General features: G+C 43.2%; 1 protein-coding gene across 1 annotated transcript; it reads left to right on the top strand.

The window, feature by feature from the left end:
• The first annotated feature begins 884 nt into the window (after positions 1-884).
• On the top strand, positions 885-22,322 carry TMEM19 (transmembrane protein 19). Its single transcript, XM_025476588.3, has 6 exons — positions 885-1,250; positions 2,475-2,588; positions 15,366-15,503; positions 15,887-16,141; positions 16,646-16,855; positions 18,197-22,322. The coding sequence occupies exons 1-6, from the start codon at positions 1,121-1,123 to the stop codon at positions 18,358-18,360; spliced, it is 1,011 nt and encodes a 336-aa protein (XP_025332373.1). The 5' UTR covers positions 885-1,120; the 3' UTR covers positions 18,361-22,322.
• Positions 22,323-25,706: the final 3,384 nt, after the last annotated feature.

The following is a 25,706-nucleotide window of genomic DNA, read 5'->3' on the forward strand; positions in this document are numbered from 1 at the left end:
ATGTTCTGCTGAAAGCGTGAGGGGTGCAGGAACAGATTTGCACAAGTTGAACCCCGTGGCCGGAGTGGGTCGGGCCTCATGGTCGCAGGTGCAGCAGCCGCAGCAGCCAGCACGTTGTAGGAACTCAACGCTGTGCTGGTTTGAAGCAGTTTTCTCAGGGGTAAAATCGCTCCTTCCGCACAACATACCCCCCTTGCCCTAAAACGTCCACGTTTAGGGGCCCCCGGTGAAGCCTCGGACTCTTGATTTCAGGTCCGGTCGTGACGTCATCAGGATGCTGGGAGGGAGCCCCACCTGGGACTCCAGGCTCGCGGGGGACTCCCTGCCGCTCTGCCCGGGCCTGTGCTCTCTATAAATAAATAAGCCTTGGGGAAAAAAAAAAAAAAATCCAGGGCAGCCCGGGGGGCCCAGCGGTTTAGCGCCGCCTTGGCCCAGGGTGTGACCCCGGGGTCCTGGGATCGAGTCCCTGCATGGACCCCACTTCTCCCTCTGCCTGTGTCTCTGCCTCTCTCTCTCTCTCTGAGTCTCTCATGAATAAATAAAAATCTTTGGGGGAGAGTAAAAAAACATTGCATGGCATGAACTCTTTTAAGATAAAAAAAGTACTCCATTATGCACGACGTGGACTCTACAGGGTCTAAATCCATCTGCGTTCCTTTTCTTCTATTTCCACCCTGGTGGTGAAGCCCTTCCGTGTCCGCCCGGACCCAGGGCTCCCGGGGCTCCCCTGCTCCCGCCCCGACCCGGGGGGCTCCCCCGGCACCTCCTCCGAGTGCCCCCGCGTGCCCCCGCCCCGCCCCGCCCTCCAGCGCTCACGTGAGCGGCGCGGCGTCCTGGGCGTCCCGGGCGCTTGCGCAGGAGCGGCGCGGGCGGGGCGGGGCGGGGCGGCGCGGGCGGGGCGGCCGCGGGGTGTGGGCGCTCGGCCGCTGGGGCCCGTGGACGCTCTCCCGCCTCCGAGGCGGCGCGCCAACCCCGGGGCCGCGGGGCGCAGGCGCAGGTGACGGCCGAGCCCCCGCCCGCAGCCGCCTCCCCCCGCGGGCGATGCGGGCCTGGCCTTGGCGCCCCCGCGAGCCCCGGGCCGGCGACCCCGCCCGGTGAGTCGGCCCCGGGCCCCGAGCCCATGTCGGACGCCGCCGGCCGCGCGCGCACGCGGTGCCTGAGGATGATCGCCCACGTCGCGCTGCTGAGCCTCGCGCTCTGCATCTCCCTGGCCTTCTGGGTCGTGTCTTTGACCGCCAGCACCTACTACGGTGAGCAGCGGGGCCCCGGGCGCCCCGGGCTGCGGCGGGGCTGGGGGCCGGGCCGTGACCCCGGGTCGCGGGATGCGGCCCCGCGGGGCTCGGCGGTGCGGCGCCGCCTCCCCTCACCCCAGGGCGTGACCCCGGGCCCCGGATCGGTCGCCTTCCCCCGCCCCCACCGCACCCCCAGCCTGTGCTCCCTCTCTAATAAGTAAAATCAAACAAAAGAGCCTTTCATAAATGCTGCTTCTGGTAATACTAGTTAAACCTGTTTCAAAGGACATTTTTAGGGACACCTGGGTGGCTCACGGTGGAGCACCTGCCTTCGGCCTAGCGCGTGACCCCAGGTCCTAGGATCCGTCCCACGTCGGGCTCCCTGCAGGGAGCCTGCTTCTCCCTCTGCCTGGGTCTCTGCCTCTCTCTCTGTGTCTCATGAATAAGTAAATAAAATCTTTTAAAAAAATAAAAATAAAAAAGGGATCCCTGGGTCGCTCAGCGGTTTAGCACCTGCCTTCAGCCCAGGGCGTGATCCTGGAGACCCGGGATCGAGTCCCACTTAGGGCTCCCTGCATGGAGCCTGCTTCTCCCTCTGCCTGTGTCTTTGCCTCTCTCTCTCTCTCTCTCTCTGTCCCTCATGAATAAATAAAATCTTTAAAAAGAAAATAAATAAAATTTAAAAATAAATAAAGCAGAAGCCAAGGTTCTGGATTTTTATGTGAAATCTCCTAACCTTTAAGTATTGATTCCCGATGGTTTGAAAACATCACGCTTAGCCAAACAGAAGAAAACCTCTGTGGGGTGGATGCAGCCTTTGGAAAGCTCAGTTCCTAATTTGTTGAGTGCAGGTGCGTAGCCTGTAAGAGTGATACTTCAAAAAAATAAAATCTCTCTGAAAGACAGAAAGAATGATAACTGGATCCTAGTAAGAAAGTAGTTTGCTCTGTACAACTCTTGCGATTTAATACGTGCCTCTTCCCAAACAATGGGGAGCTACAGATTCATCTCCAATCTCCAGATACGTAGGAAACATTGAAACTTGGACGGAACCTACGTGGTCATTCCCCAGAAGGATTGTCTCTTTGGTAAACATGCAAGTCTCAACATAGCCCTTTTGCTTTGGTGACTTTGTCTCAGCTTCCCTGCTTACCATAGTGTCTTAATCGGGAACGCAGTTATCAAGGCTTACAGCCAAGACTCACCTGTGTGGGCTTCACACAATTTGTTCTAATTTTTTAGGCAATTTACAGCCTATTTCTCCTTGGCGTTGGCTGTTCTCTGTCGTCGTTCCTGTTTTGATCGTCTCCAATGGCTTTAAAAAGAAAAGTCTAGACCACAGTGGGGCCTTAGGAGGTATGTTTCTCTTTTGAATGTTTCTATAATAAGTGTTTGCTTCTATAATTTACACTCATGTTTTCTAAATTCTGAATATATAAGATCATAAACCCGGTTATGTATGTTAGACAACAATAAAGTTATTTACTGCTCAGCATTCCTGTTGTGTCAAAATTTCAGATACTGATACTCACTGCAGTGTACAGATTTAACCTTGTTATTGATACAAGTAGATTAATAGGATACATTTTTTTGAGTTCCTTGATTATTCTGTTCTTTTAGTTATATTATCTGCAGCAGAAACATGGGCACGCTCCTGTTAGGTGTACAGTAGAGAAGCTGTTGGAAAGAGTCACTCTTGAAAATTGCTATTAGAAGCCTCCAGCAAAGTGGTCCAAGCTAAATATCCTAGATTTATTTTTCAGAAGTGAGTTAGAAATAGGCCAAGTTTTTTTTATTTTAGGACATATTTATTTATTAAAAGATTTTATTTATTTATTCATGAGAGAGAGAGGCAGAGACACAGGCAGAGGGAGAAGCAGGCTCCATGCAGGGCGCCCGACTTGGGACTCGATCCCGGGTCTCCAGGATCAGGCCCTGGGCTGAGGGTGGCGCTAAACCGCTGAGCCACCCGGGCTGCCCAGGACATATTTATTGAGCGCTCTGCTAGAGACTAGGGTTGTGGCTGTGAATAAGGACAAGGCTTCAAGTTCTTACGGAACTTTTATTCTTTAGAACAGCTAGGTAATAAAATACATAAAACTTGATATATAATGATAATAGTTCATGAGAAAAATTAAGATAATAAAGTGTGTGTGTTGGGGGATACAGGTGTTCTTTTGTAGATAGGGTCAAGCATAACCCTTTTCTCTAAGGAGGTAGTTTGACCCAAGACCTGAAGAAGCCAGCAATGAGAAGGTCTGAGAGAAGCGTGTTCCAGGCTAACAGAATAACATGTGCAAGGACCCTGACCTACACCCTGGCCTGTTCAGGTGTGAGAATAAGGCTCATTTTGACTGGAAGATAGTTAATGAATGAATGAATGAAAAGAAAGAAAAGAAAGAAACTAGAGAAAAAAATAAAGATGTAGGCAAGGACCAGGTAATAGGGGGCTTAAGCGGGACACAGTTAAGGTGTTTTTTTTTTTTTAAGATTTACTACTTTAGGGCAGCCCAGTTGGCTCAGCGGTTTAGCACCGCCTTCAGTCCAGGGCCTGATCCTGGAGACCTAGGATCGAGTCCCACATTGGGCTCCCTGCATGGAGCCTGCTTCTCCCTCTGCCTTTGTCTCTGCCTCTCTCTGTGTGTGTCTCTCATGAATAAATAAATAAAATCTTTAAAAATATATATATATATTAACTTCTTTATTTTGTTTTTTTTTTTTTTTTTTTTTTTTTTTTTTTAAATTTTTATTTATTTATGATAGAGAGAGAGAGAGAGAGGCAGAGACACAGTCAGAGGGAGAAGCAGGCTCCATGCACCGGGAGCCCAATGTGGGACTCGATCCCGGGTCTCCAGGATCGCGCCCTGGGCCAAAGGCAGGCGCCAAACCGCTGCGCCACCCAGGGATCCCAACTTCTTTATTTTGGAGAGCAGAGAGTGCATTGGTTTGGGGGAGAGCTCATGCCAAGGGGGCGGAGGGAAGGTAAGAATCCCAAGCTGACTCCCCGCTAAGTGAAGACCTTAACGCAGGGCTGGATCCCAGGACCCTGAGATCATGACCTGAGGGAAACCATGGCATCTTTACTTGCAATTGGTACCCTCCAAGGCCTTGGGAAGAGCCCTAGCAGTGTGCTCTCGTGGTCCTGTGGTTTTGTAAACTTTACAAAGGTGGACATAATTTTGTATTCTTTTTTAAAATTTTTTTATTTTTTTTAATTTATAAGCTTCAGGCCCTTTGAAGCCTTGACCTACCTCTTACAGGTTGCAGTAAGAATAAAATCAGGTTATCACTATACAGTTATTAGCTCAGGGGCACCTGGGTGGCTCAGTGGATTGGATGCCGACTCTTCATTTCAGCTCAGGTCATATTCTCAGGGTCCTGGGATTGAGCCCTGAATTGGGCTTCCCGCAGAGTCTGCTTGTCTCTGTCCCTCTGCTCCCCCACCCCACACTTGGCGCTCTCCCTCTCTCTCTCTCTCTCTCTCTCAAATAAATAAATAAGATCTTACAAAACTTCTTAGCTCAGAGCACAGACATAGCCAACATTTATTGGGTGCTTGTTACTATTATGTACAGTTCTTCAGAAACATGCTAATTCTCTTCATAATTGAGAAACATCTTTCAAGGTCTTTTTTTCCTTCTGCGGCGTAGTTGAGAATTGCAGTTAACCGACATATTGACATTCTTACATCTTATCTTACCATATAATGGATACTAGGAATGGTTATGATTTATCTACTTAGCAAATGTTCATGCTGTGCATACTGTGTACCAGGCACTGCTGTTAGCACTTTGAAAGTATTCGCTCATTTAGAGCAAATAATTTGAACCATCTCTATTTGAATATGATTATACAGAGTTATGCTTTATAAAAAAAATAGCCTTTCTCCGGGCACCTGGGTGGCTCAGTTGGTTATGCGTCTGCCTTTGGCTCAGGTTGAGGTCTCTGAGTCCTGGGCTGGAGCCCCTGGCCCTCGGGCTCCCTGCCAGCAGGGAATCTGCATCTCCCTCCCTCTCCACCCCTCCCCCCTGCTTGTAGGTTCGCTCTCTTTCAAATAAATTAATAAATAAATAAATAAATAAATAAATAAATAAATAAATAAATAAAATATGTTTATTTTTTAATGTCCTTTCTCGGGTAGTCTTGCCTTGGTTTTTATTGTTCTTGACCCGTAGAAAGAAGGGTCCAGTCCTTCTTGAAATTCTGTCTTTCTGTGGTTGCCGTGTTGTATATTGCCCTGCTTCTCTTCCTTTCCTGATCTCTACTTTTCTTTTTTAAAGACTTTAGTTATTTGAGACACTGAGCAAGCAAATGAGAGAAAGAGCACAGGCAGGGGGAGGGGGAGTGGGAGAGGGAAAAGCAGACGCCCTGCTGAGCTGCCCTCCACACCACTCCGGGGCTGGGCCTAGGGACTCCCAGATCCTGACCTGAGCCAGGGGCAGCTGCAGGCCTGCGTAACCCCTGAGCTACCCCAGGACACCCCAGGACTCCGCCACTTCAGTCTCTTTCCTGCCACCATTTCCTTTGCTGCCTTCTAGCCCTCTCCGCCTCTCCTGGCTAGCTTGATGTAGAATGAGAAGGTATGTATTTTGAATCCTGGGACTGCCACTTGCTGTCTCTGTGAACTCTACCACATTTCCTGACTCCTTGGATCCTGAGTTCCCTTCACCCCTTATGAAATAGTTCTTAGGGCTTATTGGTGAGGGTCCAACAGGATAATGTATGGGACATCTTTTTACACTGTAAGGCTTTATATAAACATTCGCCGTTAGTGACTTAATCTGCTTTCACCATGTTATAAACTCTTTGAAGACAGGGAGTGCATCTTCCGCTTCTGTGTCCCATGCTTTGAATAAGTGCTCAGGAAATATATGTATATTGATCATTTCATTCCATGAATATTGGTATCTTTTATTGAGAGCGTTTTTTTCGCCCCTTAAGGACAAAAAACTGTGATGCTAACTCATATTATACACAGTCCTTGGGAGTACTTCCTGTAGTAGGACTACAAATTACGTAAGCTCTCAGCATTGTACTTTTCCATCCGTACAATGAGAGGGAATGATTTTATCTACAGCATTGACCTACTGTGAAGAGTTTCCATGTGAAAAGTTTAGCATAGTACCTGGCACCCGGAAGCATTTTATGAATGTTACTGTTACTGTTCACCTCCCATGACTGCTGTTCACAGTCCTGGGCGTCTCACCGTGTTTTGCTGTGTCGTGCCTTCAGGTGCTTGGGGTTGGGGAGAGTTTCCAAACTTCCTCAGGATGCGGGTGTTCAAGGAGCCCCCCGTGACACAGGAACACGTACCTTAGTGTTGATAGAAGGGACAGGGCTTGAGGCAGTGCTTAGATGGGCGCTGAAGTGAAAGTCTCTGGTGTCTTTGAGAGATTATTTCTAGAATAAGGAGAATCACATGGGGGGATATATGGAAAAGTGATTATAAACCGTAAAGCACTGTGTAGATGATTTGCTCCAAGGAGGTGTCATACAGTCTTTCATTGTGTTCTTTGAACTCACTATCTGCCATCAGATTTTTGACTTGACAAATTTAAATATAATTCCACTTACGAAGACTCTTAGTGGCTTACCATTTTTTTCTTTCATTCATTCATCCATCCATCCATCCATCCATTCAGCAAATGTATAGTTAGGGTCTCCTGTATGCCACACACTGTTCTGGGCACTTAGGATTTCGTAGTAAACAAAATGGATAAAAATCCCACCATCAGAGAGCTTACGGGTTAGTTAGGGGACAGAGATGATAAAAGAGATGGGTTTGAGGCATTTAATCCCTATAAATAAATGCTGTAAGTGTAGTGAAAATGCACGCAAACGGAGAATTATCTAGAAAGCCCAGTGGTTGTGCTTCATTCTCACAAGAGTGGCCTTACCTCTTTTGGGTCACCATAGTTAGATCTGGTGTTCAGTCTTTCTGAAATAGAAGCCTTGTTTTGTCAGGAACCCAGTTGACGAAGACCTAAGAAAACCAGTTTATGTTGTCACAGGCACTGGTTTAGGCGTCAGAATGCCACTTTGTCCATCTGATAAAATAGAGACTAGTCATGCTGCCTGGCTGGCTGTCAGTAGAGTGTGATTCTTGATCTCAGGGTCGTGAGTTCAAGCCCCACATTGGGCTTAGGGGGCGTACTTTAATAATAATGATAATAATGAAGTATATCTTTTAAATATATTTATAGAACTAGTCCATTGCATGCTCTGTTGAAGTCAGGCCATATTAGAAGTCAGCTTATAACTATAAAGTTTTTTTGGTGAGTACTGAGTCTGGGAAATAGTCAATATGTTGCTGGCAGGCCAGGTCTAGGATCTGGAGGGGTCCCACAGGACTAGCCAGCAGAGTCCCTGGCTGCAGGATAGAAATCAAAGGTGAGCCAGCAGGAGGTGAAAGCAGAATTTATTGAAGATGTAGAAAGAGTGCTGTTACAGTGTCTGGGAGACTCAAGAAAAGAGAGTCACATCTTTGTTCGGGGCCAGAGGTTTTTACTGAGGTCTGTGGTCCATCGTGTGTTAGAACAAAGGTGAGGGCCTAGGTGTTATTCCTTGGAGTCGGGAGTCTTGGCATAGATGTCAGATGCCAGGTGGTCTAGAATATGCATGTGATGGCTTCCTCGGGTCATTCTCACCTTGTCCTTCCTTAGAAGTTATCAAGTCCAGAGAAATCCTTGACTCCTGTCCCTTACAAAGAGGACATACACTGTTTGCATTATGAGGCACGTATAAGGTGGGAGTTTAGGTCCTAGCAAGAATAGAGGAGAAGGAGCAGAAGCAGATGTTTATGGAGTCCTTCAGTTTCCTGTGTCACATACTGCCAGTCCTGAGGTCAAAGGGTCCCATCTCTTGTACAGGATTCAACAAGTTATGCCAACTTCTGGTTCTTTGGCCATCATGTTCTGTATTTTGGGTTAATGACCCTTGTGTTGATTCCCACAGCCTTGCTGTAGGTAGATTACCTGTGATAACACTTGATTCGATTTGAACTTACTAAATTTTAAAATTCTAGTCCTGCCTTTCCCTTTTCTGATTCTCAGGGTTATTATGCCTAGGTCACCTTAGTTGAAATTTATGGTATAACTCTACACCTGCTATTAGAGACATTTGTAGACTGTGTTTTACTTCCGCATATGGCTCTGTTAAGTTCAGAATTTACCTATTTAAAACTCAGGAGACAGCCATAATTCTTGAATCTTGAAGTGCTTTGAGAGCACCCTGTTGTGCATATCAGCTCTTACCAGTGACCATTAGACTCCAGAGGGAGATGGAATAGATAGGAACTCGAGATAGCAGTTACTAATTTAAGAGTTGAGAGATAGCAAGAAGTTGCAAAAAAATAACCAAGATATTTTTAGCCTACATGAAAAATATCATTCTTTCACAGTACATTGACTTCAGTTTACTTTCTCATTCTGAACCTGTCGTCAACAGGAACACTGATCACTTCACGTGGTATTTTAAGGCAGCTGAAGTAAAAAGGATGTAGATGATTTGCAGCATTTCAGTGTAGGGTGTTTTAGGGCCATCCTACCCTGTGTTTGTTTAAAGACAGTGGAACAAATTGTTGACAGTGACTATCTGTAGAGAAGGGATGAGAGGATGGGGGTGCACAGACACATTTTGATTTTTACTATGTATACTTCATGTTTGTGGCTTTCCCCTCCAGTAGTCACGTGCTACTCTTGTAATACTTTAAAACCAATTGAAAAGAAGTGATCATTGGGTAACAAATCATATTTATCATTAATGTTGTTACAATAATAGTATTGAATTACAAAAATAGTGTTGCTGAGGTTTTACTATCGGAGCTGCTATTATTACCAGTGATATTAGTAAACATTTATGAAAGGCTTCCAAGATCTGGCTAATATAATGTACTGTAAAAATTATCTCATTTTGCTTTTCACAGCAAACCAGCGAGGTAGGAATTGTTGTTAATCTAATTTCACCAATAAGAAATTGAGGCTTTTTTCTTTTTGAAGATTTTATTTGTTTATTTGAGAGAGAAAGGAAGAGCAAGAGAGCGAGCGTGAGTGGAGGTAGGGGCAGAGGAAGAGGGAGAGGGAGAAGCAGGCCCTCCTTGAGCACAGCCCAACGCAGGGCTCAGTTCCAGGATCCCATGTTTGCCACCTGAGCAGAAGGTGGATGCTTAACCCACCGAGCCCCCCAAGTGAACCAAGAAATTGAGGTTTACGATTAGGTAACGTTTAGTCAAACTGCTATAAATTAAGGAACCAAGATTGAACTCCAGAGCTGAAGCGCTGTATTAGTATTTCATATAGCATTACGCTATTGCTTGCACTTTCAATTAAAATGTGCTAAACTGGGGATCCCTGGGTGGCTCAGCGGTTTAGTGCCTGCCTTTGGCCCAGGGCGTGATCCTGGAGACCTGGGATCTAGTCCTGCGTCAGGCTCCCTGCGTGGAGCCTGCTTCTCCCTCTGCCTGTGTCTCTGCCTCTCTCTCTCTCTCTCTCTCTCTCTCTCTGTGTGTGACTATCATAAATAAATAAAAAAAGAAAAAAAAAAGAAAAAAATAAAAATAAAATAAATAAAAATAAAAATAATAAAATAAAATAAAATAAAATGTGCTAAACCTGAGTAACATCCCAGTATTTTGAGTGTCTCTGGATAGATCAGTCAGTAAATGTATCAGTAGTTGTGGTTCCTGAATGTTGAACTAACCAACAGAAAGAGTTTCTGCAGAAATAGAAATCTGGTCCCCTCTTCTATTATTTAAGAAAATACTATTAAAAAAAAAAAAATTAAGAAAATACTATTTAATGGTTAATACCTGTTTAACTTCGAGCAGCCCTGGTGGCTCAGGGATTTAGCGCCGCCTTCGGCCCAGGGCGTGATCCTGGAGACCCGGGATCGAGTCCCACGTCAGGCTCCCTGCATGGAGTCTGCTTCTCCCTCTGCCTGTGTCTCTACCTTTCTCTCTCTCTGTGTCTCTCATGAATAAATAAATAAAATCTTAAAAAAAAAACCTGTTTAACTTTCTATTAATAATTTTGTTTAATGTTTTAATAAAAATCTTTATAGAAAAAAAAATCTTTATAGAACAAAATTGAATGTTTATCTTAAGAGTTACAGAGACACAAAGAGTTCTTTGTTTTATTTGTTTTAATTTTAACCAGTCTCCACCTTCAGCAGGGGGTTTGAACTCATGACCCTAAGATTAAGAGTTGCATGCTCTACCGACTGAGCCAGCCAGGCACCTGAAGAATGGAAATTGTTAATAAAAGTAAAAAACTAATTTAATAAAGTTAGGGATGGAAGAATTTGTACTTAGAAATACAAGCAAAAAAAAAATAATAATAAGCAGGCAGCCTAGACAGAGCCACACATGATAACAGTGGCTCAGTGTGGTTATCACAGTCTGGGAAATCGGTCCCCAGCCCTAAGGGCCAGATGAATTTTTTTCAGACCTCCCGTACCCTAAACTGCAAATTTAGACTTGAAGCAGCCACAATCAAGAGAGCCTAATTACCAAAGAATGTAAATTTCTTGAGTGCCACTGATCCGAGCGCTCAACAGCAGAGTTAGCATGTTCTCTCCCCAAAAGGAGGACTATAAAATTATTATTTAAAGGGTGCTTATAGGGGTGTCTGGCTGGCCTAATCAGTAGAACATGTGACTCTTGCTCTTGGGGTCATGAGTTCAAGCCCCACATTGGGCGTACAGCTTAACTTTTTTTAAAAATGTGCTCATAAGTTGGAAAGAACACATACAGAATGTGGCCTTTTATGTAAAGAAAATAAGAAACATGGCGTTATATATTCTTTATAAAAAGAAACACGGGAATGATAAACTAAGAAACAATAGATTTGTTATCTACAAAGAATAGAGGGAGAACAGAATAGAGAGAGCAGGGCAAAGGGACCTGGGAGGAAGTGACCCCTCTCTGAGTATGCTGTGTAAGTTTGACTTTTGAGAGCATGCTAATGTTCTGTGTATTTAGGAAATAAAATAGTAAGGATGGGAAAAGGGGAAATCCAAAACTGAACGCAAACTAAAGCAGATGAACCCAATTATATTTTAAATCAGTACTGTGAACACACTGGAGGGAAAAAAGGAAAATTTACAAACATAGCATTTAACTATATTCCTTCGATCTTGGATGAAGGGAAGGGGAGACTTGCAATCCCTTAGGATTAAAGTAATTACTAACCAGAAGCTTAAATTTGTCGTTCTGCTACTTGTTTCTCTAGGTCTTACACTTTTTTGTTCCTCATTTTTTGTATTAATGTCTTCTTTTGTGTTTAATTTTTTTGTAATGAAATTTTTGAATTCTTTTTTCATTTCCTTTTGTGTATAACTATTTTCTTTGTGATTACAATGACAATTAATTTAACATCCTAAAGTTACAATGTTCTAATTTGAATTTCTGCCAGCATAACATTGATAACAAACTCTCTTAATTTCTCTCTTACTTTTTTTTTTTAAGATTTTATTTATTTGAGAGAGAGAGAGAGAGCATGAATGGGAGGGGCAGAGGGAGAAGGAGAGAGAGACTCTCAAGCAGACAACACGCTGAGCGTTGGGCCCGACACAGGGCTTGATCCCAGGACACTGAGACCGTGACCTGACCTAACACCAAGAGTTGGATGCTTAACCAACTGAGCCACACAGGTGCCCCTTTCCTTTACTTTTGAAAAATAGTTTGCTGAATATAAGCTTCTTGTTTGACAGGTTTTTTTTCTTTCCTTTTCACGCTTTGAATATATCACCCCCATGCCTTCTGGCCTCCAAACTTTCTGATAAGAAATCTGTTGATAATCTTTTTGAGGATCCCTCATATGTGATGAGTTGCTTATTACCTCTTTCTGCTTTTGAGATTGTCTTTGTCTTTGAACAGTTTGATTGTCCTGTGTCTCAATGTGACTTTCTTTAAATTCATTCTACTTGGAGTTTGCTAAGCTTCTTTCTTGCATGTTTATATGTATGTCTTTCACCAAACTTGGGGTGTTTTCAGAAAAAAAAAAAAAAAAACTTGGGAAGGTTTCAGCTGTTATTTCTTCAAATAATTTCTCTGCCCCCTTTCCCCTCTCTTTTCTCCTTCTGGGATTCCCACGTGGGTGTTTTCTCCTTGATGGTGTCCTTTATGTCCCTCAGGCTCTGTTCACTTCATTCTTTTTTCTTCCTATTTTCAGACTGATGAGTTCCATTGTTTGTCTTTAAGTTCATTGATTCTTTCTTGTGCTTGCTTATATGTGCCTTTGAATATCTACTGAATTATTTCCAACTCCAGTATTCCCTTTCAGCTTCTCTTTAGGTTTCTCTTTATTAATATTTCCACATTGTTCTCTTGACTTCATGTCTTTAGTTATTTGACCATGTTTAAAAACAGTTGGAAGTCTTTGCTTAGTAGGCCCACCATCTTGCTCTTCTAGTGACAGTCTCCATTGATTTTTTTTTCCCCTTTGAATGGGCCATACTCTCCTGTTTCTCTGTATGCCTTGTGATATTTTTGTTGAAAACTGGATATTTAAATCTAATCATGTCAGAGGCACCTTGATGGCTCAGTGGTTGAGCATCTGCCTGTGGCTTAGGTCATGATCCCAGGATCCTCAGATTGAGTCCCACATCGGGCTCCCCACAGGGAGACTGCTTCTCCCTCTGCCTGTGTCTCTCTCCCTTTCTGCGTCTCTCATGAATAAATAAAATCTTAAAATAAATGAGTAAGTCTAATAATGTGGTAACTCTGGAAATCAGAATTTCCTATGTCCCCAATGTTTGCTCTTTTTGTTTTGTCTTGTTTTTGATTATTGCACCGGTCTCTGTGCCAAGGATCACCCTGAGGAGTAAACCTAAGACCTTCACAGTCTTTTCTGAGCCTACACCTTTCCCTGGGTATGCACTGGGACTTTCTGATTTTCTCTACAAATGCAATTTCTTTTGAATGTCCTAGCCTTTAATGTCTTGCTCTCCAAAGGAGAAAACACAGAAAAATGAGGGGGGGTTGGCATTGAGCCTTTAAATCCTTTGGAACTCCAGTCAGACAAGAAAGGGCTTGCAACAGTGGGGGAGGCGGTGGTGGAGTGCAACAATGGCTGCCAGCCTCTGTGTCTATAGCTCCATAATCAGAAGCAGCAATCGATCAGAGTATAAATCCTGATATTTGGAAACAAAGTCCTTCTTGCCCTGAACTGGCTCCCGTAAGCTGTGTGCAGGCTGCTCCTGCAACTCCTGCCTGCTTGCCGTGGTGCTGGGAGGGTAGATGGGTGGCTGGTGCACCGTTAAGACCTAAAATTGACCAAAATTAACTGCCGTTTCCCTTCCAAGCATTCCCTTAAGGTCATAAGCCTTCAGTAGACTGCAGAGTTTCCAAACAGCTGTGTCAGACAGATGCGCCAGCCCAGGTGTTGTCTAGGTGGGAAGACATTTCCTAGCACTCCCTACTCTTCTGTATTCCCAGAATCCTCAGTCTCATTCATTTTTACAGGATTAACTAACCATTGTGGTAATAGAAACACGGGTACTCTCTTTCTTCAAGCACCAAGTTTTACTCATAAGAACTTTTTCTTTCTTTTTTTTTTTAAGATTTTATTTATTTATTCATGATAGACACTCACAGAGAGAAGAGAGAGGCAGAGACACAGGCAGAGGGAGAAGCAGGCTCCATGCTGGGAGCCCGATGTGGGACTCGATCCTGGGACTCCAGGATCATGCCTGGACCAAAGGCAGGTGCCAAACCACTGAGCCACCCAGGGATCCCTCCTAAGAACATTTTCAAATTTTGCAACAAAGGCTTTTAAGGATTTTCTGAGTAATTGTGGCACGGGAAGGGGGGTGGAGGGTGGAGAGGGTGGGCAGAGAGAGAGGGAGAGAATCCCAAGCAGGCTTCATGCCTAGCACAGAGCCTGACACCTGGGCTCAGCTAATAACCCAGAGATCATGACCTGAGCTACGCAGGTGCCCCTGAGTAATTTAAGAAGCTAATTCCAGTGATGTGCATTTTCTCTATAGGATTACCTAGAGGGGGGCGCCCAGGTGGCTCAGCTGGTTGAGCATCCCACTCCTGAGTTTGGCTCAGGTTGTGACCTCAAGGCCTGTACTAGGCTCCACGCTCAGGGGGGAGTCTGCTTCCATCCTTCTCCTGATGGAACTGTAGGTATTATAAGCCTTCCTTGAAATTGGTCACTCATAGAAAAATGAAGGATGTTCCTTTTCTTCTTTGCCCAAGTAAAAGAAACAAATGAAAAGTCAAAAAAAAATTTAAAATCACATTCACAGAGCAGGCCGGATGGCTCAGCAGTTTGTCACCACCTGTAGCTCAGGGCCTGATCCTGGAGATCCGGGATCGAGTCCCACATCAGGCTCCCTGCATGGAGCCTGCTTCTCCCTCTGCCTGTGTCTCTGCCTCTCTCTCTCTCTCTGTGTCTCTCATGAATAAATAAACAAAATCTTAAAAAAACAAAACAAACAGGGGATTCCTGGGTGACTCAGCGGTTTGGCGCCTGCCTTTGGCCCAGGGTGAGATCCTGGAGTCCCGGGATCAAGTCCCACATCAGGCTCCAGGCATGGAGCCTGCTTCTCCCTCTGCCTGAGTCTCTACCTCTCTCTCTCTCTCTCTCTCTCTCTCTCTCTCTCTCATAAATAAATAAATAAATAAATAAATAAATAAATAAATAAATAAATAAATAAATATTAAAAAAAAAACTTGTGTTAAATTATTTAAAAAAAAATCACATTCACAGAAAATACTCCATTTTTTAATTCCACATAAAATCCAGGATTATTTTCTTAGATTTACATAGTAAAACACAGCTGAGAAACACCATCTCCATTTTCTGACATAGTTTATAAGGCTCAACAAAAGAGCATGTGAAAATTTTGAAAAGTATAAAAAGCTAGCCTTTAGGTAGAAAAAGAAGATCCAGGCTATGGGGGTAAAACGTAAAAATAATTCAGTTAAATCAAATCAACATTTAGTTTACTGTGTGGTAATATCTGAGTTGGTAAAAAATGAAAATGTATTGGAGATGTACATTTCAGGTTATAATGTGAACAATAACTGAAAAAAAATCCCATTCTTTTCTTTCTCCCCATTCTTTTTTTTCACAGCGTTGATGTATGGACTAAGTATAATTTTGTGTATATATGTGTTTCTTTCAGGGCTTGTGGTTGGATTTATCCTAACCATTGCAAATTTCAGCTTTTTTACCTCTTTGCTGATGTTTTTCCTTTCTTCTTCAAAACTCACTAAATGGAAGGGAGAAATAAAGAAGCGTCTGGATTCAGAATACAAAGAAGGTAAACTGAATTATGTTTGACATCACTTAAAATAGTAATCTTTATTTCATCCTAAGACGTTATAAGCTAATAATCGGAACATGTTTAGACTGTTGAAACAGATAAATTTTATATAAGAATAACTAAGTAGTGGCCTAATTTAGCTTATCATCATTTCACCACAATAATAAGTAAAGCAGAATTTTAGAAGCATTAAAATCTATCATTCTAAACAATATAGAAGGTAAGCAAAAGTACCATCCAACTTTTAGTTATTTTTAAAATTTTAGTCATTTTTCTTTCTTTAAACTTTAAAATACGTTCGTGTAATGTAATGTAACTGCATGATTTTCCTTTGAGGAGAAAACATTTCTTGTGTTTTTTATCCATTTGTTCGCGTGTAGGTGGGCAGAGGAATTGGGTTCAGGTGTTCTGCAACGGGGCTGTGCCCACAGAGCTGGCCCTGCTGTACATGATAGAAAATGGCCCCGGGGAGATCCCGATAGATTTTTCCAAGCAGTACACCGCTTCCTGGATGTGTCTGTCTCTCTTGGCTGCACTGGCCTGCTCTGCTGGAGACACCTGGGCTTCAGAAGTGGGCCCGGTTCTGAGCAAAAGCCCGCCGAGGCTAATAACAACCTGGGAAAAAGTTCCAGTTGGTGAGTCTTTAAGTTTCTTTAAAAAACAAAATGCATGGAAAAAAAATCTGATTTATTGTGTTTCTTACTTAAGAGCCTTTTAAGAATTTTAGTCAGTCTCCCTAATTGGAAAACTGCTGTCGGCTGTTAAATTGGTGATAAGAAATAGTATTTACAGAAAATGTTAGCAAGTCCTAGCTAATCTAGAAATGCAAAGACGTATCAGTAGGAGAGGAAAAGGAAGAGAATGAGAGAGTATTTCTTGAGGACCTGTTACGTAGTTAGTGCTTTAACATATACCTCACTTCCGTGTTACTATTATCAACAACTGCTGCTGCTGCTGTTACACTTTTTGTCGTCGTCATCACCTGCCCTTAAGTAGACTATGGCCTTTGGATTATATGAAAGAGAACCTTTTCTTTGAATTAGTCTTGGTAAGAGAGGTTCCAAAATTTTTTGCTTTCCTTGATTTCGTGTGTTTGCTGATTGTTAACTAGATTATTTTCTGTCTGTATTTTTTTTCAGGGACCAATGGAGGGGTTACAGTAGTGGGCCTTGTCTCCAGTCTACTTGGCGGTACCTTTGTGGGCATCACCTACTTCCTCACACAGTTGGTCTTCGTTAATGATTTAGACATTTCTGCTCCCCAGTGGCCAATTATTGCATTTGGGGGTCTGGCTGGATTACTAGGATCAGTTGTGGACTCATATTTAGGAGCTACAATGCAATTTACTGGTAAGACCTTAACTTTATTATTATGAGTTATGGATGTATTAAATGGGAAAGAAATATGGGGGAGAAAACCTTGGCAATGAATACAATCCCAAAGACAGGAACTTGAGAGGCCAGGAATGACAGGATAGAGTCTTTCCTACAATTTTGATTTTTAAGGGTTTTGTATGTGTATATGTGTGTGTGTGTGTGTGTGTGTGTGTGTGTGTGTGTTAAATTAATTGAAAGAGAATTAGTCCCACTGAGCAATGAGTAGAAGCTGTTCAGGAAACACATGCTTTTGCTTTGGGGACTTCACCTAATCCCAGGGAAAGCAGAACATTTGGGATCAGATCATTTTTAATGCTCCACCTTCCGTTTGCTTTCCAAGCCCATTTGAGAGAGAATGATTATATGACTCTGTTCACATACGACCTGTTTCTCTACTGTGACATAATGCTTTCTGTCCCCACTGAATTTTTAGTCCAACTCAAAATATGTGGGAGAGTTGGTTTTCCCCAGAATTTTCTAGGCTTGGCTTCTAAGGCTCTCCTGTCACTTCAGTGTCCTGACATACTGTGGTAGGTGTGTATTTCCTCCGCACTCTGACCAACCGTGTTTCCTCCTTTGATTCACAGTGAAGAGGCTGGGAGTTTGGAGTTTGCCTGTGTACAGTCCTTCCAGTTCTCTTCATGTGCCAAGATAATATACTTGCCCTTCTGCTTTGCTCCCCACCTATCAGAGTGTTCTCTCAGATTCATTTGTCTTATCTAAATACTAAGGAGGAAGCAGTCTGATCTAAGTTCAAGCTAAGGTCACTAATGACACACGCACACACACACACACTCTCCCTATGTTTTTGTTGGTTGGTTGATTTTTGTAGAAGCCTAGGTTTTATTCTAAACTGGGCTCTAACTGGGGAAGTTTCTGATCATGTTGAGTGGGTTGAAAAAATGTTGGCTGTGGGAAAGATGTGTGCCTCCCCTGTGCTGGACCCATGCTGGATCCTGGGTCGCCACTGCCGAGGCTGAAGACTCGACCCTTATTCCCAGGGACCTCGCAGGTTGGTCTTAGAGGCCTAGTATTCTAGTTTCATGCTCTCTCTGCTTTTCATGTCCTTCCTTCTTCCTGTGAAGGAATTCCAGCAGTGTTGGGAGAACAGTATCGAGGTGTACTCAAAAGGACATTTCAAAAAAGTCCATTGTAATCAAGGGTTCCCTATCTCACCATATAATTACCCACTGAAGTCAGTTAATAGGTCCTGAGAGTCTTTCAAAGATTATATTCTTCAGAGGAGAAAAGCTAATCTGTTTTTAAGTCAAGTCATTTGGACTTTGCACTTCACTTGCTGCTTTTCCCCTCCAGGTTTAGACGAAAGCACTGGCATGGTGGTCAACAGCCCAGCGAATGAGGTGAAGTACATAGCGGGGAAACCCATTCTTGATAACAATGCAGTGAACCTGTTTTCTTCGGTCGTTATTGCCCTCTTACTCCCAACTGCTGCTTGGGGTTTCTGGCCCATGGAGTGAACTTTTTTTTTCCTTTACAAAGGTTGAAAACTGTGGTAAAGTCAGCTAAATTTGCAATTCCAAGTTTCATCCTAAGAAGAATAATTGTAATGGCAAAGAGGAAATACCAGCTCTTCCCATATTCCATTGTGATGAAATTCCACATTTTTCCTCTCATTAACTCCTCTGTAACAGCTGACCTCTTTGTAGTGAAAGATATGTGTGCATAGACCTTATTCATATTTTTCTTCTGAATAGGGCTTCTTAAGCAATGAAACTATAATGTCCCTATATATTGCTGAGCTGAAAGTTCCTACGTGGTAAATATAAATTTTGTTTTGTTTAAACCAGTGTAGGGACTAAAAGTATAATGCCACTAGTACCAGTTGCCCAAATTTTAGTTTTGGGTAATTTAAACTGATGTGTGTGGAAGCCTGAATAAATGTAGTCCTGGACTTCTTCCATTACTTGCTATTTCCAGTTGTGAAAAGTGTGGAGTTTAAGTTCTTAGTATGCTACTCCACATTTGTTTTTCCTTCCTCAGGGTTAGAATGAAAATAAAGTATATGTCTTTTTCATATGACCATTAGAATGCACGAAAAAATTATTTTTAAGTAAAAGTGAAAGAGATTTATCTTCTATCTAAAAAAGTGCACCTTACATTTCAGTTGATTTCTGAGCAGAAATTATTCTGAATTCAATATTTGTTAATGTATTTTCTAGCCTTCTTTGAAATTTGTATAGGAATCTGTTTTAATTTGGCATCCTGAATAGTTAGAGTCACTGGAAAACTATTGTAATTAGTTTTTTCGTTTGCTACCTAGAATTCATTGGAAGATGCTATGACTTCTATTCTGAGCTTAAGTTATGCTCCTGTACAATACAGACTCAACTAAAATGAATTCTACTTTTCTGTTTTGTCCTTCACTATAATTTACTACTGTATGCTAAAGGAGTTTGATATGGTATGGATTATTTTGCTGAAAGTATTTAAAAATATTTCTTATGTGGTTTCCATACATCTCCCTCTGAAAGAAAAAGCAAGCAAGCAAGCGAGCAGTTGACACCCTAAACCCAGGCAACAGAGGAGATCTTAATCATTGGTTTTCACCTTTGGGCGTACATTGGAATCACTGAGCATCTTTTCAAAGAAATACTTGTGTCTGGGCTACACTTCCAAGGATTCCAGTTTACCTGTTCTGGGGTAGATAGAGCCTGGGTAGTAGGACTTTTTAAGGGCTTGAGCTTACAACCCTAAGATCAAGAGTTGCATGCTCTCGGACTGAGCTAGCCAAGTACAGGGTGTTTTTAAAAACACTTGCCAAGGCCTCCTCTAGACCAAGTAAATCAGACTATCTGAAGGTAAGGCCCAGCATAGGTTATTTTTAGAAAGCTCTCTAGGAGATTCTAATTTTAGACAGGTTGAGAACTACTAAATCAGAATGTCCTAAAGCACTCTATGTAAAAGAAGCTTCAAAAGAGTGGGGTTTTTCCTTTTTATGCAGACAACTGTTAGCAGCAGCACTGTATGCTGTCTTGATGCATTAATAGCTTCTGGTAATTATGCCGTGTCCTATACATCACTTAACAGATCATTGCTGTGTCAGTTTGTGATGCGGCCTGCTTATTCCTGTAGCTGTCCCAACATGCTTTTTCTCTTTTCCTGGTGAGTCAGCCTCATGACAAACCATGGAATAAAAATATTTATTGCAACTAATTTTGGGTTTGGTAAAATCACCGTATCATTAGCAATTTTGGGAAACACTGCTTGACAAGCCTTCTTCAGAAACCTAGGGCTAATTATGTTTTGGAATCACAACTTTCAGATTTTAGAAAACTATAACAGGAGATACATTTTACTCAGACTTCCGCAAGAGTCTATGGTAGCCCCCATTCTCAAATACGCTGTTTCTATGGAATGTATGAATCGCACCACTACATGTGATGACTGAAGACTATGAAGAGCCTAAGGTCAGGTCAGTTTTGTCACCAAATTTAGGGAGAAACTGTTTTCAGAGCTTTTTTGGATATGAGAATTACAAGCAAAGAATTGTGACTCTTCTTAAACGTAGATGTATTTTATTGTAGCATCCTTTGTAATTGGATATTTAACTAGTTCAATCTGTTCTTCCCCTTTACTGAGTGAAACTAAAATAAACGTCACTTTATTTTTAAAATAAAAACACTTGGGCAGCCCAAGGTGTGATCCTGGAGACCTGGGATCGAGTCCCGCATCGGGCTCCCTGCATGGAGCCTGCTTCTCCCTCTGCCTGTGTGTCTGCCTCTCTCTCTCTCTCTCTATGTCTCTCATGAATAAATAAATAAAATCTTTAAAAAAAAATAAAATAGGGCAGCCCTGGTGGCGCAGCGGTTTAGCACCGCCTGCAACCCAGGGCGTGATCCTGGAGACCCTGGATCGAGTCCCACGTCGGGCTCTCTGCATGGAGCCTGCTTCTCCCTCTGCCTCTCTGTGTCTCTATGAATAAATAAATAAAATCTTTAAAAAAATAAATAAAATAATCTAATCAAATCAAATCACTTTCGGGGAACCTGGTTGGCTCAGTCGGCTAAGCGTCTACCTTCAGCTCAGGTCAGACTGATCTTGGGGTCCTGGGATCAAGCCCTGCACTGGGCTCCCTGCTTGACAGGGAATCTGCTTATCTCACTCTCCCCCAGCCCCTCCCTCCTGCTCATGTTCTCCCTCTCTCTCAAATAAGTAAAATCTATAAAAAATAAAGTAAACCAAAAATAAATAAAGACACTTTTGTCAGGGCGCCTGAGTGGCTCAGTCTCTTAAGCGTCTGCCTTTGGCTCAGGTCATGATCCCAGGGTCCTGGGATCGAGTCCTGCTTTGGGCTCTCTGCTAAGCGGGGAGCCTGTTTCTCCCGCGCTCTCTGCCCCTCCCTCCCGTTCATGTTCTCTCTCTTTCTCTCCCATGTGCACTCTCTTGCTCTCTCTTAAATAAAATCTTTTTAAAAAATAAATAATTATGGGATCCCTGGGTGGCTCAGCGGTTTAGTGCCTGCCTTCAGCCCAGGGCGTGATCCTGGAGACCCAGGATCAAGTCCCATGTCAGGCTCCCTGCATGGAGCCTGCTTCTTCCTCTCCTGTGTCTCTGCCTCTCCCTCTTACTGTGTCTCTCAGGAATAAATAAATAAAATATTTTTAAAAAATTATTAAATAACCATACTTTCATAGAATTCCATGTAACAGTTCATAAAACAGTATGTCCTGCCTACCTAGGCAGCCCAAAGGTGTACATACCATTTCTTAACATACTGTTATGCAGTAGAGGAGAGGAAGGTGTGGGGCTTAAGGCTTTTGAAGCTTTTGAAGGAGACCTGAAGACTTGAAGGAGTAGCATTTGATGATGCATCGGGACGTACCAGAGAACAATGAATTGCTACAATAAGTCACTCCATTCTTTCTCATTACTTGGGTTACGGATGCCTCAGACAAGGTGCAAATATCTTTCTTGTTTCTAACTCCTGTATATGCAGGACGCTGGCTTCAGAAATGCCAGCCTCATCCCAATTAGATAAAGACAGTATGGAGAAAAATCATGCAAGGTGAGCTATCCTAAACTGCCTCCTGCCTATAGTATGGACAGCTGCCCCCAGTTATGCATAGTGGGTACGCTGGAACCCAATCATCTGATGTCCCTGGTGTTTCATCTGCTTTTCTAATGTCATCACAATGAAAAAAAAAAAAAACACATTAGCCATCAAATTTCAGGTGAATTTACAAGCTTTTAAAGATAAAAACACAGTTATGCAGCTAACTTGTTTAGTCTAATGGAGTATCTGTTGCTGTAATTCCAAAAGGTCCTGAATATTTTAAAAAGATATAGGTGTTCAGTATATGTTTGTTAAATACAAGTTGTTTGACTGTAATCAGTGTTTCCATCAAGAGTCACTGAAAGTTGATAATCAGGAACATTTTTATGGAGGAAAATCAAAAATAAACCAGTTTGGCTACCTGAATTTCTGAGCATTGTGATGATTCCAACATTTCTCAATTGTGTGATGCGCTATTAATGGTTTTGGAACTGAGTCAGGAAATGATAGTAAGGGCAAGGATCCTAAATTGTTCTCTCTGCCAAGACCAGACATGTTAACTCTCATTCATCACCGCTTTCAAAATGTATTTTGTATATGTGGCAACTCTTTTTTATGTTTGGATTTTTTTCTTTTTGTTTTTTTTACATTTATTTTTTATTTTTCTTAAGTAATCTCTACGCCCAATGTAAGGCTTGAGCTCACAACCTCAGGATGAAGAGTCTCATACCCCACTGACTGAGCCAGCCATGTGCCCCAGATTTTTCTCCTTTTTTAAATATTTAATTGCTTATGTAACACACTGAATCTATTCTTTTAATTTTTTAAAAAGATTTTTAAATTTATTTTTATGAGAGAAAGAGAACGAGCAGGGGAGGCAAAAAGGGAGAGGGAGAAGCAGACTCCCTGCTCAGTGAGGAGCCAGACGTGGGGCTCGATCCGAAGACCCTGAGATCATGCCAGAGCTGAAGTCAGACACTTAACCAAGTGAGCTACCCAGGTGCCCCTACACTGAATCTGTTCTTTTTAAAATATTAGAATATTACGGCAACCCTGGTGGCCCAGTGGTTTAACACCGCCTTCGGCTCAGGGCGTGACCCCAGGGGCCCCGGATGGAATCCCATGTCCCCATGTCCGGCTCCCTGCAGAGAGCCTGCTTCTCCCTTTGCCTGGGTCTCTGCTCCCCTTTCTCTCTGTCTCTCTCATGAATAAATAAATAAAATCTTTAAAAAAAAGGGGGGGGAGTTGATGTGTTATTTCTATCATTTCTACCATCAAACGTAGTACTTTTATCAATCCAGAAAATACTCAAAATAATCTCTGGAAATTACCCCTCTTCCCCATCTGCCCTTCCCTGTCATTGTTTTAAATGGTAGCCCTTTTCTTTATAAACTTCCTTATTAGCAATCAATTAAAAGGATAAGATGGGAGTTAAGCATAATACAATGAAAAGTAACGGTGAACATTCAAAGCAATACTTCTTATCTTCACTTTTGGATTGTTGCAAAACTTAATATTAGTATCACACATCTCTGTACCTGTGTAGTATATTTTGAGTGTGATTTTTTTTTATTTAGCTGTTTGCATTTGGAAACATACATGGCAAACACAACACCTCTGACAAAATTCTCAACATGTTGTCATAGAATTCTAAAACAAAGAACCTTAAGGAATATTCTCAGCCAAATGGTCAGACTTGAAGCTAAGAAATATGTATATCATCTCGTATGAGTGAGAGCAGTGTTTTCTAACACGTACACCTCCCTCTCCCTCTCTCTCTGCTTGCGTGCTCTCTCTCTCAAATAATTAACTCTTTAGGGACGCCTGGGTGGCTCAGCGGTTGAGCGTCTGCCTTCAGCCCAGGGTGTGATCCCCAGGGTCCTGGGATCCAGTCCCACATCGGGTTCCCAGCAGGGAGCCTGCTTCTCCCTCTGCCTGTGTCTGCCTGTCTCTCTGGGTCTGTCATGAATAAGTAAATAAAATCTTAAAAATAAATAAATCTTTAAAAAAATTTAAAAAAAACTAAATGGTGATACCATATAAGATTACTAGAGAATAAACTCATTGGAACTGGATGTGGTACATTTCTGTTGTGATTGTGTAATGTTGCACCTAATAACTCAATTGTAGTTTTAATAAAATTTGATCCCAAAGTTGATATTTGTAATGGACTAATATATTATTGAACAACATTAATTCCTCGGGATGCCCAGGTAGCTCAGCGGTTGAGCATCTGCCTTAGGCCCAGGGTGTGACCCCCAGGGTCCCGGGATCGAGTCCCCCATTGGGCTCCCTGCATGGAGCCTGCTTCTCCCTCTGCCTGTGTCTCTGCCTCTCTCTCTCTCTCTGTCTCTCATGAAGAAATAAATAAAATCTTTTAAAAAATAAATCCTGAATTTTTTTCCGTACAGTGGGGCACTAAATTGTGTCCAGACACTAACCATTCTCAAGTGTGTTTCCTCCGTGATTAACAAAGCAAGCGTCTCTTGCAGTTACACAGCCTGTACCCAGGCACATATAGAAATATATTTTGAAATAACCTTTTTATTTTGCTTAATTTTAAAGTAATGTATGGTGGACAGAAGGTTAAGGCTGGGGTTAGCTTGTGGGACGCCTTTGTGGGCTCTTAGGAAGTTGCCCGCTGAGCCCCCCTTTCACAGTGCTTACGCCAGCAGATGCACCCCCGGTTCCCTTCCCGCCTCACTATCTGTGGATGCGTACCACCCCAAACTTAGTGGGGTAAAGCACAGACCATTTAGCTGCGTATGGTTCTGTGGTTGGCGATTGGGTTGGGATCAGCTGGGAAATCCTATTCCATGTGTCAGCTGGGCCCACTCAGGGTTGCGGTGGGGGACTAGGCAGGAAGGCCTCGGTTCTAGGATGGGCGCCTGATGCTTACTCTTGGCTGGAAGGGTACGTGACCCCCGTACGTGACCTCCCTGGCCTCCTCCAGCCTGCGTGTCTTTATGCCATGACACAAGTGGTGCAAGAAAGCAAAATGGCAGCTGCAAGTTCTCTTAAGGCCCCTGCCTCCAAAGTCTCATGATGTCATAAGGCCAGTACAGTTCAAGGGGCGGGGAAATGGACTCCACCTCTTCGTGAAGGACAGAGAGAAAGGTGATAGAGAGGCGGGATGCCTCGGGGGCTCCCAGCCGTCCAGCCTCTTTCTGCAGGGACATTCTCATTTCGCAGGTCGCCCTCCTGGATAGGACCAAGCCAACCTCACGCTAAGGTTTCACCGGGTGACCTACATAAGCTCCCTGGGGAAAATCTCTTGCCTTCGCCACCCCTGGAAGCCTGGAAGCGCTGGCCGATTTCAGTGTAGCGGCCTACCTCTGGCTAAAGCATCAAAGAGTGAGTCAGGCGTTTGCTTGCTTTTTGGAATTGCTGGCAGGGCATTCTTAGCTTTCTCAGGCATGAGTCAGGCATCTGTCACCGCCCTGTGGCCAAAGGAACCCCCTGGGTATGCCAGGTGTCCCCTCCCCACGGGATTCACAGCTCAGCCACCACCTACTTTAAAGGAACTCGGCACCACCCTCCTTGCTGAAGCTTTCTCTTCCGACCTTCCTTTACTAACCGTGGTCCCGGGAGCCCAGGAGATGTGCAGAATGTCGTGGAAGGCTGCGTGTGGTATCTCACTTCAGTCTCCTGAGGTCTATCAGCCCAGCGTGTGCAGCAAAACAGCAGTTGGAGTCGTTGCCAAGCTAACACAATGACCTCTCAGCCCCCAGCAGCTCAGCTGACTGAGGAAGGCCTGGCGGGGAACAGTTAGGGGGACTTGAAGAGATGAAGAGAGGAGTACAAGCTTGA

The sequence above is a fragment of the Canis lupus genome, chromosome 10, assembly GCF_003254725.2.
Source record: "Canis lupus dingo isolate Sandy chromosome 10, ASM325472v2, whole genome shotgun sequence".
NCBI classification, from domain to species: domain Eukaryota; kingdom Metazoa; phylum Chordata; class Mammalia; order Carnivora; family Canidae; genus Canis; species Canis lupus.